Below are 11282 nucleotides of genomic sequence, written 5' to 3'. Positions count from 1 at the left end.
ATAAACGTTACTTAAAAAAAAAGAAAAAGAAAAAAATTGGCAAAACGTTGTAACTTATGGCACCAAAACTCAATAATTGCAACTGCGTCTACGTATACTGCCGTGTGCTTCAACGTGCGTCGATCATGACCCTCGCAGTAAGCAATCACCACTTGTCCTGACTCTGAAAACAAGACAACTACACCTCCGGCTCATTTTAGACGCACCCAGACCCAGTCAACTGATCACGGGAACTCAACGGTATCATGAAATGAGAGGTCGTTAAAAAGAGTTTTGCGAACTATCTCTTGTCTGAATCTGTGATCACAACACAACCCTTTGAAGATATTTGCATAATTAAGGTACTTGCTTCTAAATCCATCTTCTAATTTTTGTATGATAATTTTCTTTTTTAAAATTTAGTTAGCTCTATTAATATCAGCGTGTGTATACTTTTGCTGAGCTCATTCTCTGATCTGTAGTTTAAGGGTTTTTAAAGTTTTTGGTACATGTCATTATTTAATACAGAAATTAACTTCTTGGCAAATTTAGTGAACTAAATGTGAATCAATAAATTGTCTTGAGCAAATTAGAATGTGATATGACTGATAAACTGTTTTGCCCCTTTTTCTTTTTTGAACTTCAAAGCCTTGTACAGATTATTTGCTGATTTTAATGCTCATTGCTCTTAGTTTCGTAACCTTAAGAGAGGATTTTTGAGAAGTGATTTGTGAGCTATATTTGGCGAGGGGAGAATGACGATTGCTAATTGTGAACTGAATTGTGAATTCCTTTTTTTTGTTTTTTGTTGAAATTTTGACTACTACTTGCAATATCTCATGAACTCCAAACTGGATGCTGCAAATCAACATCCTGTGTTCTTTCTTGATCCATGCCTATTTCTGTCAGTTTCAGTGCTCCCTCTCTTCTGCACTAGTTGTATGAGTTCATATAAGAAATTCTCAATGCTTATCTATTTTTGTCATTTCCTAGGCTGCTTAACCAAAGAATTGATCAATGGGTATGAATGAACAAGCTGTTGATGACACGTGCATTGGAAATCCAGAGCCAGACAAAGGTTGTTTACATGAAGTTACTTTATCAAGCGGAATTGACATGCAAGAGAAACAGATAGACTGTACTATGACAGTTTTAACTAGAGTAGACTTGGACTTGGCATATTCATCCGAGAAGTTGGTAAATTTGCATGTACTTCTGATGTATCTTTTGGCAAGGGGGGATGATCTTGAGACATTGGTCATGGAGAATAGCGATGTTTCAGCAACCTCCATTGAGAAGGCATTGGTATATGATCTTTTATTTGGTATTTTAGATTCTGAGTTGAGAGAGGTGGAAAGATTATTGGATACTATCCATGTGGAGATTGTTGATGTCCATCATAAAATATCTTCATGCAAACATTTGAGAGAAGTATTTACTATAATGGAGAAGATGGAGAAGAAATTGCATGATTGTGAAGGATCATTAAAGGAGTCTCAAGAGCATGTTTCGGAGTTGAAGATGCAGTCTGCCAAGTTTCAGAGGGTACTATCATATTTTATACATGGTAATTAGATGTTACAAGGTTGCATATATGAATCTGTTCCCCTGGTACAAAAAACAAAAGATGCATGATATTTAAGGTTATGTCACTCTGACCGTTCCCCTTTCTGTTGTATGCTTGCCAAACAGGTTACAATGATGAGGCCTTGGAATTTTCTGCTAATGGTCAATTATCAAACATTAATGGGAAATCGAAAATGAAGAATGCTGACCAACAAAGACATATTTTGAGGATGCTGGAGAAGTCACTTGCAAGAGAGCTAGATTTGGAGAAGAAAATATCAGAGTTAAATCAAAATGAAGAGCAGCTGAAACTAAAGCTTCACCATACAGAACAAGTTGCTTTTCGCATGGAAGAAGCAGCTGAAGTTGTTTGGGGAAGGTTTCTGGAGGCAGAAAATTCTGCAGAGGTGCTCATGGGAATTTCAAAAGAAATGCTAGGTAGATTCCAGATTGTACAATTTAATCTGAATGGTTCCCTACAACGAGAATCTGAGTTAAAATCTAAACTAGGAGATTTCATTGAACAGCTGAAAGCCAAAGACATGGTGTTACAGAAACTTGAGAGCACCAAAAATTCTGACGTATTAACTTTGAAGGAAAAAGTTAAATCACTCGAGGAACAACTTAAAGAATCTGAGATCCGGCTGCAGAATGCTAATGCCTGCTTTCAAACTAGTCAAGAGCAGCTTAATGAAATGGACAACTTCATTGAATCATTGAAAGAGAGCCTTTATGGAGCAGAGAGTAGGGCTGAAAGTGCTGAAGAAAAGGTTACACAGTTAACAGATACAAACTTGGAACTAAGTGAGGAGATAAATTTTCTTAAAGGTAATAATGATAGTAACACGAAGAAGGTAGGCATACTTGAGAATCAGTTGAGGGATTTGGAAATCCAGCTACAGCAAGCAAAAGTATCTTCTGAAGCCAGTCAAGAGCAGCAAAGCATGTTATATTCTGCAATTTGGGACATGGAAACTTTAATTGAAGATCTGAAATCAAAAGTTTCAAAAGCTGAAAGTAAAACTGAGAGTGTAGAAGAACAATGTATTGTACTATCTGAAGATAATTTCGAACTAAAGAACGAACAAAGTTTTATGAGGGATAAGATTAAAATCTTGGAGTCATCATTGAATCGAGCTAACAATGAAAAAACTGCAAGTGCAAAAGAAGTTAATCATAGGACTAAGCTTATGATGGAAATGGTTATGCAACTAGCCACTCAGAGGGAGCTCATTCAGAAGCAGGTATTAATTTTGTTGCATCTTTAATTAATCCGTTTTGAATTGTGTAATGTGTATTTGTTCGGTTCTGCCATCTGCTCTTCCGAAAGTGCATGCAGCAATTTGAGAGTTCGTCTGGATATCTCAAGGATGTTTAATTGTTTCATCCCATTTCATTCATAGTTCTGTGTACAATCTGTGTAATCATAATACATAATATATAATGGCACGTAACGAATTGGCAGCTATCTCAAGACTGTTAGTTAGAGTTCTGATGACAACTCAGGAGATGTTAAGCCTAGTGTCTTAACATATTAAAGTAGTTTCTACCATTTCACTTCAATGGCCCTGTTTTAAATCGTGAATTCTGAGCTTTGCTTTACATGTATAAAACAATATTGAATAGAACTTATTCCATGGGACACCGATGCAAGCCATTTTTTGGCCATCCTAACTACCTCCATTTCGTGACTTATTCTAAACAAAGAAATTGATAGGTTTATACTTGACCACTTGATTACACTTACAGGCCAGGAACATTCATCTAAATATTTCAAACTTTGGTATCTTCTGTGCAGGTATACTCTTTGACTAGTGAGAACAAGTTATTGGTGGAGAAATTACAGTATAGTGGAAAAAGTTCTTCTGCAACCATGTATAATGCTGGAGATACTGATGACAAAGAGCTGCTGATTAATCCCACTAACAATCTGGCTGGTGCTACAGTGAAAACCTCTGAGGATGCAGTTTCCTTAATGAAGAGTGTTCAGGCAGGTACTCATTTGAATATTTGTCTTCTTTACACTAGAGGGCTTGCATATCCTGAGTTTGTTAAGAAAGTGATAGCAATGATGATGATACTACTGATTCTCATTATGTCTTACACAATCACAGGTTTAACTTTCCAGGTCCTACTTGCATAAGCTAAATGGGTTTTGCTGTATAAATAATAGTACTACTTGCATAAGCTTATGGTTTTGCTGTATAAATAATACACCAGGAACCTGTAGTTCGTTATTAACTGATGTTTTACATTTTTCAGTTTAATTTCTGCTAAATGCATTGAAATTACAGCCAAATAGTTGTGATTAGCTATGAAATACACCGGGAACCTATGTACATATATACAATATATTATTTTCAGCTCAGTGTTTTGGACAATTTGGTTTTGATGTTAGCTTCAGGTTATGTTTGCAACTGCTGTGCTTTTGCATCTTGTTTGATAAACATGCACTTTTCACTTGATGGCTTAGTTTACCAACCACCCTCACTTCATAGGTAGTTATTCCATTCTAGAAAGCACCCGAATCCCAAGCGTAGCTTCAGTGGTTCTATGATCAATCATTGATCAATGCATTTTTCCCATTTCCTCGCCGACGATGATAATTCATTTTTAATTTCTAAACTCTGTCTTCCATTTCATGCCCTGAATTAGGAGGATGAAGTTGGCGAAGTCGTAACCACATGTAAGAATGAGCCAGGGCCTTCCATTGCAGCAATCAATACCAAGGGCAAGGTCCCAAACTCTGAGACCTCGAGAGTGCAAGACGCAGGGCTTCGTAACCGAAAGCACGTGTTCGTGGCAGTTTTTGTGGCACTACTTTCAGTCGCAGCCATCTATCTATTTAACAAGAAACACTTCTTCTGAGATCATTTTTGATGGATGATTTTTGTCATGACTTGATGTATTTTTTTTTTCCCCTGTACCGCGTTGTTTTTATTGATTTCTTTCTATTGTGTTGATTAGTTTTGTAAATAACTGATTGTTGTTGTATTCGCCATTGATTAAATGTAATTATATGAGTATTGTAAATTAAACTATTGTTGTATTCTAATTTGTTTCTATGAAATGATTGAATTGAAATGTCTTATTTGTCCTTTTTTCTGAGTTGTATAAATGGATCACGCAAAAGTGTTAAATAATTAAAAACTCTCCTAGACGACATCGTTTAATTACTCGTTGAGTGCACGTGGCACCGAATTAGAATTTCACAGATTTAACTATTAAACCGCCAAATGAAATAAACCCTAAACGTAATCACCACACTCTATATAAAATCATCTCAAACGAAGGTATTCTGGAGCCGTATTCGCAGCCGACCTAGTGAATCGTCACGGTTGATTGTTTATACTCGCAAATGGTTACAGGTACTTGATTTAAATGAAAATGGATTTGATTATGCACCAAATAGCCCCTTGCTTCTTGAAGTAAACTAGTTGCAGGGAAAAATCGAGAAAGAAAGGGTATTCTAAAGGTGCTAAATTTACCCTCTGGCATCAGATTTCTTTATGTGTGATCGATTTTAGTTTCTTTTTGTCGCACTAAATCTTTTGTGCCAGAAAAAAAATGATTTTTTTTCTTTTTTGTACGGGGTGAATTAGAAGCAAAGCAAAAATGATGAAGAACATTTGGTCTGAATCATTGATGTGGAATGATTTCATATCACACTAGCCTTCAAAGTTCTCTGATTTCCTTTTGCTTAATAGTAAAAATTTATTCTTTTTAGGGCATTTAGTTGTTGATTGCTCGTTTTACCCAAAATCAGTTTTTGACAAGTAAGCACCAAAATTCAGAGTCTGGTATGTTGTACTTATTTTTCAGGCTATACGAGCATGGTGCGATATAAAACTTTTTCTCTGTTCATTTTTGATTGACTTGTCACTTTCAAATGACTGGTACAGTTAGAACTGGGAGAAAACATTCTGCCAAAGTGATTAAACATTGTTTTCATTCAGAGCATTACACAATATGCGAGGCAATGCATCTTTGTTTAAGAGTTCGGTTGTTGTGAGAATCACTCGGTTTTGTTGTGAGAATTACTCAGTTATATGGACAAGGTTGTGCATCTATTTCCTGTGTGACCCAATGTGCTTTATTAGTTTGTTCATTTCAGGGCACGATAATGTTGATGTGAGTTGGGTTTTGTTTTGGTGGTTTGTTTGAAGTGGAAAATATTTCATTTGCTGTAAACTGATGAAAATTTGAGACTTCTGATCTGTGACTGTGATGACCTAACTTGGTTTTTGGGCAAATAATTGTGATTCTTACATCTGAAATGTTGTTCCATACAGAGGATAAATATTTGCTGCAAAAGTTCAAAATTTATCCATTGTGATTTTCACTACTTTTATTTTTATTATTATTTATGTAATCTCTTCATGTTTGATTTTTTTAGACGGCATGAGACTTTGTCTTGTTTGCATAAAATTTATGGTTCCGTCTATACACCCAATAAATGATCAGTGGAGTCTATTGCTCCCATGAAATGGGAAATTTTTTTCTCAAAGATAGCTTTCATGACAGTAGTGCTATTCACATCTGGTCAATTTCAATCTCTTTCTTTAGGGGGCAGAGTGTTGTTATGGAAATGCCATTGATAGGAATTGGCCACCAATGGTTATAGATGAAAGCTTGTTGGCTACTTGGCCTTGGCAGCATCGGCAGTGGAGGACAACTATCAATCCATCATGTAACTGCCCCTAATATAATTGTGATGAAACATGTTAGGTTACTTCTTTTTGGATGGACTAATCAGTGTGTGTAGATGGTCAAAGGAGAATTGAGAACTGCGGTGGAAGTGTAATTCAAGGTTTTTTTTTTTTGAAAAGTAGTGATGTCTCCTATATTTTATTGTCATTCGATTTGAATACTCCGTGAACAACACAAGATGATGATGAAAGTGGAATAGCCAATATGCATTTTTTATTTTATTTTAACTGTCTACATGATCTACAGTAGGGGTGGGTGGGTAAATCGGGTTTTGGTTTGTGATGTTCGGTTTCAGCTTTGGTTGTAACTGTATGGTCTGAAGAATTCAATCCATCGAAGTTTGAATAGTGAATCTAAATTTAATTCGGTTCGAAGTAATAAATTTGGGTTTCTTTGGTTTGACTGGAACTTTGTGGCTTTTTATTTTTAAAATTTTCTGGGTTATAAGTTATAACAAAAGTGAACCAATTAACACAATTAATTTTAAAAGCAATCAACTAAGAAATCTAAATTCATTTCCTATCATCCATTATATAATTTACACTTAGCGAACATAGAAATTAAACCAAAAGTGAGTTTACCATTGATTGGGAGAAGGCAGCAACAGCCAACGGATGGCACATGATGACAGTGGCGAAGACGGGACGTTCCGGAGACATAAGATGAGTCAGGGATGACAGGCTTGCACAATTTGCGATGGGAATTAGGACGATCGCGAGTGGCAAATCTAGTAACAACGCATAACAACTTAAAATACCGATGGGAATTGGTCTGGACGGTGCGCCACGCCGGCGCTGGGCAAACGAATCCGGCGTGGTTTGCACTTGGGTCTGGCGTGTGTGGGTTTGATTGTTGTAAAAAGTATATATGTATATAATAATAAATAATGAAGTGATTGTTGACTTCTTGTAAAATAAAGATAATGATGAAGTACAGTGATGAGACTACGATTGTGTAGGGATTATTGTTTGTGATTTTCTAAGATAGGGCTTGGAGCTTTTTTTCAGAAACTTTTTTAATTTAAACTTGTAAATCGACTGGGTTATCAATTCGGTAAAATCAACTCAATCGAATCCGACCCAGTAATATGATCAAATTCAAATGAATGTTCCTTATGTACGAGCGCAACAAGTAGATAATATTCATTTGAGTCCGTTAACAGTTTCGTTATTAGACTATACAATTCAAAATGCTCCTACTTAATTAGGAGAACCCAAAATTTATTACAAAGTTTGCAGTGGGCAAACCAATTACTCATATGATCTGTTGCTGATTATTCTGCCTCCGTATAACATATCTTTTTGTCTCGACAAGTTTTTACTGCCATTTTGATCCGTCAGAGCAACGCCTCCTTAATCAGCGAATTATATAGAGTTAAAAGCTGAACATGCACAACGAGTGACGAAAAAACATTTAAGGTTGCTTTTGTGTGATGCCATCAAAGAAAACGGTCTCTTCAGAAGTGGATGAGAACCAACAGAAAGTAGAAAAATGCAATCCTAATGCTTATCCTATTACAACGGGAAAAGAAGCAGCCAAATAGCTGTAACAACCATTGTTATGACATGACCCACAGCCCCTAATTCTGTTTACCTCCAGAAGGCTATAAATACCCTGTTTCAGCTTTTCATCTCCATCAACGAAAAATAGAACATACAAGCACATAACCAGAAACACAAGCCCCGCAAAGTCTTTGAGTGAAAATGAAGGCCGCTATTGTATCCATGCTGGTTTTGGTAGCCCTTATGCAGATGATAGTGACTCCAGGAGAAGCTATCACTTGTGGGCAAGTGGATGCCTCTTTGGCCTCCTGCATTCCCTATCTGATAGCTGGGGGAAACCCTGACGCTGCATGCTGCGATGGTGTGAAGAATCTCAAGAGCATTACTCCAGCTACTGCTGACAGACGGGCGGCATGCGAATGCGTGAAGGCGGCTGCTGCTCGCTACCCTAACATCAAGGAAGATGCAGCCTCTTCTCTTCCTCAGAAATGTGGTGTTCAAATGAACATTCCTATCTCCAAGACTACAAACTGTGCCAAGTGAGTCACTACTCTACATAATGCATAGTAATTAATTTGCTTGCATGTATAAAGTTGTTGTTCACTTAATTTAATTATTGACAATCCTTGATAACCTAGTTTCTTTCCTTAATTCACCAGCATTAACTGAGATGGATGCGAGACAAGGTGCCTGCAGCTTAAGAGCTTTGGCGTTGCTATTTTCTTGGCCTTAATCACATTTTTATTTCATGACGTTATGATGAATAATGGCTGTGATTACAAGCAATGAAGTTCTATTGAAATTAATAGAATTAATTTTTGTAATGACGAATGCTAGATTATTGTACCCAAAACTTTCGAACGTTGTTAATAAAACTCGATAATAATTTCTGGCTCTCATTCAATTACTAATTAATTAGCTTTCAGAATCATGACTGTTCTGTGTATTGGTGAAGGACGTTAAATAATTGGATACAACTCCACCACTGTTTCTCTCGCTTCACCATCGGCAACCAAAATTAAACAAGCAGTATCACTTAAAATAATAATAATAATAATAACAATAATGGTATCTCTCAAAAACGATTGTGACTCACTAGCAGTGGCAGAATTAACCACAACTGCGAATTGACTAAATTTGACAAGCAGTGGCACACACCATCCCGTTAATTACGTGCAAAAGTCTTTTTTTTTTTTTTTTTTTTCATTTTTCGGGTTGGAAAATTCCACGCACAATGAGTGTGAAAAATAACAAGGGCTGAAATTGTCCTGAGAAATCTTATACATGGGATTTCAATGGAGAATTTAGAACCAGTGCCTATCTTTTAATAATCTTCAACCAATATTATATTATCATCAGATAATTACCAATCGTAACTTTCTAAAAAATCAGCGCAAAAATTTGATTAGATCTAACACAAAATCTTCAGAAATAGCTCCGATATCTAGTACAGATCATACTTAACTAAAATGGTCCGAAAGAAAAATGTGGGGACAAGAGCATGAAACCTCAACTCTTATCACAGAAAACACATAAAATTGATTATTACAATTCCGTTCGGTTTTGTAGCTTAAAAGCCACTATTATATATTTGTGATATCGAAATTCTAATTATGAAATAATGTTTAGTTAATAATACTTATTTGGTAAATATGATATTTAGTCACGGTATCTTTAAATTTTCCTTAATAAAATAATAAAGATAATAAAGGTTGCTCATGAAACAACCTGGGATAAGATCACTTTTAATTCTAAACGTCGTTAGACAACAATATATACAAAAACGAGGCATGAGTGAAAAATTAAGGCTTCGTTTGGGATTGAGATTGAAACTCTATAAGTTGCTTATTTGATAGATTGTGACACAATAATATTTGGTAAAATTTCTAAAAGTGCTTATTTCATAATTTTATCCATTTTGATAGTAGCTCTTAATAACAAGTAGGAGTTTACTTTTTATAAGCAATTTATTAAATAAGTCATCATACTTTTTAAAAACTTCTATTATAACCTTATTATTTTAATCAAAAGATAATTATGTCTTCTTCTTTTTTTTCCCCATAATCTTAATATGAACCGTTAGATATCTTATTACTGCCACAACTACTATACATTTCTTCTAGTATCAAAACCAAGCCAATAAGTTCAAATCTTTTTTTTTTTTTTAATACACTTATTTTCTATTGCAAGAATATATAAGACTTGCTTATGAATGTAATATATATTAACTTTTCATTTTGTTTGGATGTCTCTACTAATATGAATTTTTATTATATTTTATATAATAGAATATAAAGTTCATTAGATTTCATTAGATTCATTTTTTTCACCTACATAATTTTACAAGTTTAAAAATAAAAAAAGGCATGTCTAAACAATTTTATTAAACTTACTCTAAAAATAAAAGACAATTTAAATTTATATCTATTTTAGTTATTATATAATAAAACAATACTTTTGTAATAAAATTTATCAAATACATGTATTCTATTTTTTCAACTTAAAACAACTACAAAAACACAATTTGCTAAATACCAAACTACTTTTTTAATCAAAAACTTATTTCATTTGTATAGTAAAAACAACTTATTTCATTAGTTATCACAATTCTAAACAAACCCTGCGTGTGAACCTTCATTAAATTTAGCACAACTTTGTGCTTCTTTTTGGGGAAAGAAATCAAAAGCGTGTACTCTCATCATAAGTTGTGAGTTGTGACATGGTATTGTCATAAGTGGGGAGATTGCCAAACAATACGTAAAATTCCAACAATCATCACAATGGTAAGTACAGAAAAATTGGCAGCATAGCATTAGGCTTAGTAAAATCCGGGTCCGGTCTGGGTTTTGGTGTTGCCCGGGACCGAACCGGATGAGTGAAATGCAAGACCGGACCCGGGTTAAAACCCGGTTTTACTGGGTGCGGTCCGGGCTCGAGCCCAACACCTTCCGGATCCGAGTTTTGATTCGGGCTTCTAAACCCGCATGTGATAACTTTAATATTTTTTTTTCTTCAATTTTTTCTTTCATTTCTCTAACAATGCAAATTTTTAAAAAAGAAAATAATCAAATAAACTCATTCAATCTCATGCTTTAAAAAAGAAAATAGTCAAATACAAATATATAACATACTAACAATGCAAATTTTGCACAAATGATAAATAAAAATTATTTCAATCTACTTTCTAATACCTAAATTCATCCAATTTCTAACTTAAACTCATTCAATATATATATATATATATATATATATATATATATATATATAATAAATTAAATTCAACAACACAATAATCACACAATAAATTTAAATAACATACCGCATATCATAAATTCATAACTATATAATTATATATAATATATTTATTTTTTTAAAATTGATTAAAAAACCGGGTCCGGTCCGGGTTCCGGGTTTTTGGTCGGACCTGGGCTCAAAAATGTCTGGGTTTGAGAATTTCAAATCCGAATCCGATTTTTATGTGTATGCGGTCCGGGTTTTGCTCGGACCGAATTGACCGGGTCCAGT

The 11282-nt window shown here is 34.7% G+C and overlaps 2 protein-coding genes and 1 non-coding gene across 4 annotated transcripts; all 3 read left to right on the top strand.

The window, feature by feature from the left end:
• The first annotated feature begins 56 nt into the window (after nucleotides 1-56).
• Nucleotides 57-4555, top strand: LOC18045025 (WPP domain-interacting tail-anchored protein 2). Of its 2 annotated transcripts, none has more exons than XM_024186463.1 (5): nucleotides 57-341; nucleotides 973-1546; nucleotides 1672-2789; nucleotides 3344-3535; nucleotides 4201-4555. In XM_024186463.1, the coding sequence occupies exons 2-5, from the start codon at nucleotides 997-999 to the stop codon at nucleotides 4411-4413; spliced, it is 2073 nt and encodes a 690-aa protein (XP_024042231.1). In that variant the 5' UTR covers nucleotides 57-341; nucleotides 973-996; the 3' UTR covers nucleotides 4414-4555. The 2 variants fall into 2 exon arrangements, with proteins under 2 accessions (XP_024042231.1, XP_024042232.1); XM_024186464.1 differs by having other exon boundaries at nucleotides 3344-3539; nucleotides 4201-4286.
• Nucleotides 4556-5154: 599 nt separating this feature from the next.
• Nucleotides 5155-5239, top strand: LOC112099385. The gene has a single exon (XR_002906189.1). It is a non-coding gene; the product is annotated as a small nucleolar RNA R160 (small nucleolar RNA).
• Nucleotides 5240-7880: 2641 nt separating this feature from the next.
• Nucleotides 7881-8654, top strand: LOC18045023 (non-specific lipid-transfer protein A). The gene is made up of 2 exons (XM_006437761.2): nucleotides 7881-8296; nucleotides 8417-8654. Exons 1-2 carry the CDS (start codon nucleotides 7959-7961, stop codon nucleotides 8424-8426), a joined length of 348 nt encoding a protein of 115 aa, XP_006437824.2. The 5' UTR covers nucleotides 7881-7958; the 3' UTR covers nucleotides 8427-8654.
• The last annotated feature ends 2628 nt before the right edge of the window (nucleotides 8655-11282 follow it).

The sequence above is a fragment of the Citrus clementina genome, unplaced genomic scaffold (assembly GCF_000493195.1).
Source record: "Citrus clementina cultivar Clemenules unplaced genomic scaffold, Citrus_clementina_v1.0 scaffold_4, whole genome shotgun sequence".
NCBI lineage: Eukaryota > Viridiplantae > Streptophyta > Magnoliopsida > Sapindales > Rutaceae > Citrus > Citrus x clementina.
Note: the sequence above shows the minus strand (reverse complement) of the source record. Positions and strands in the feature narration are given on the sequence as shown.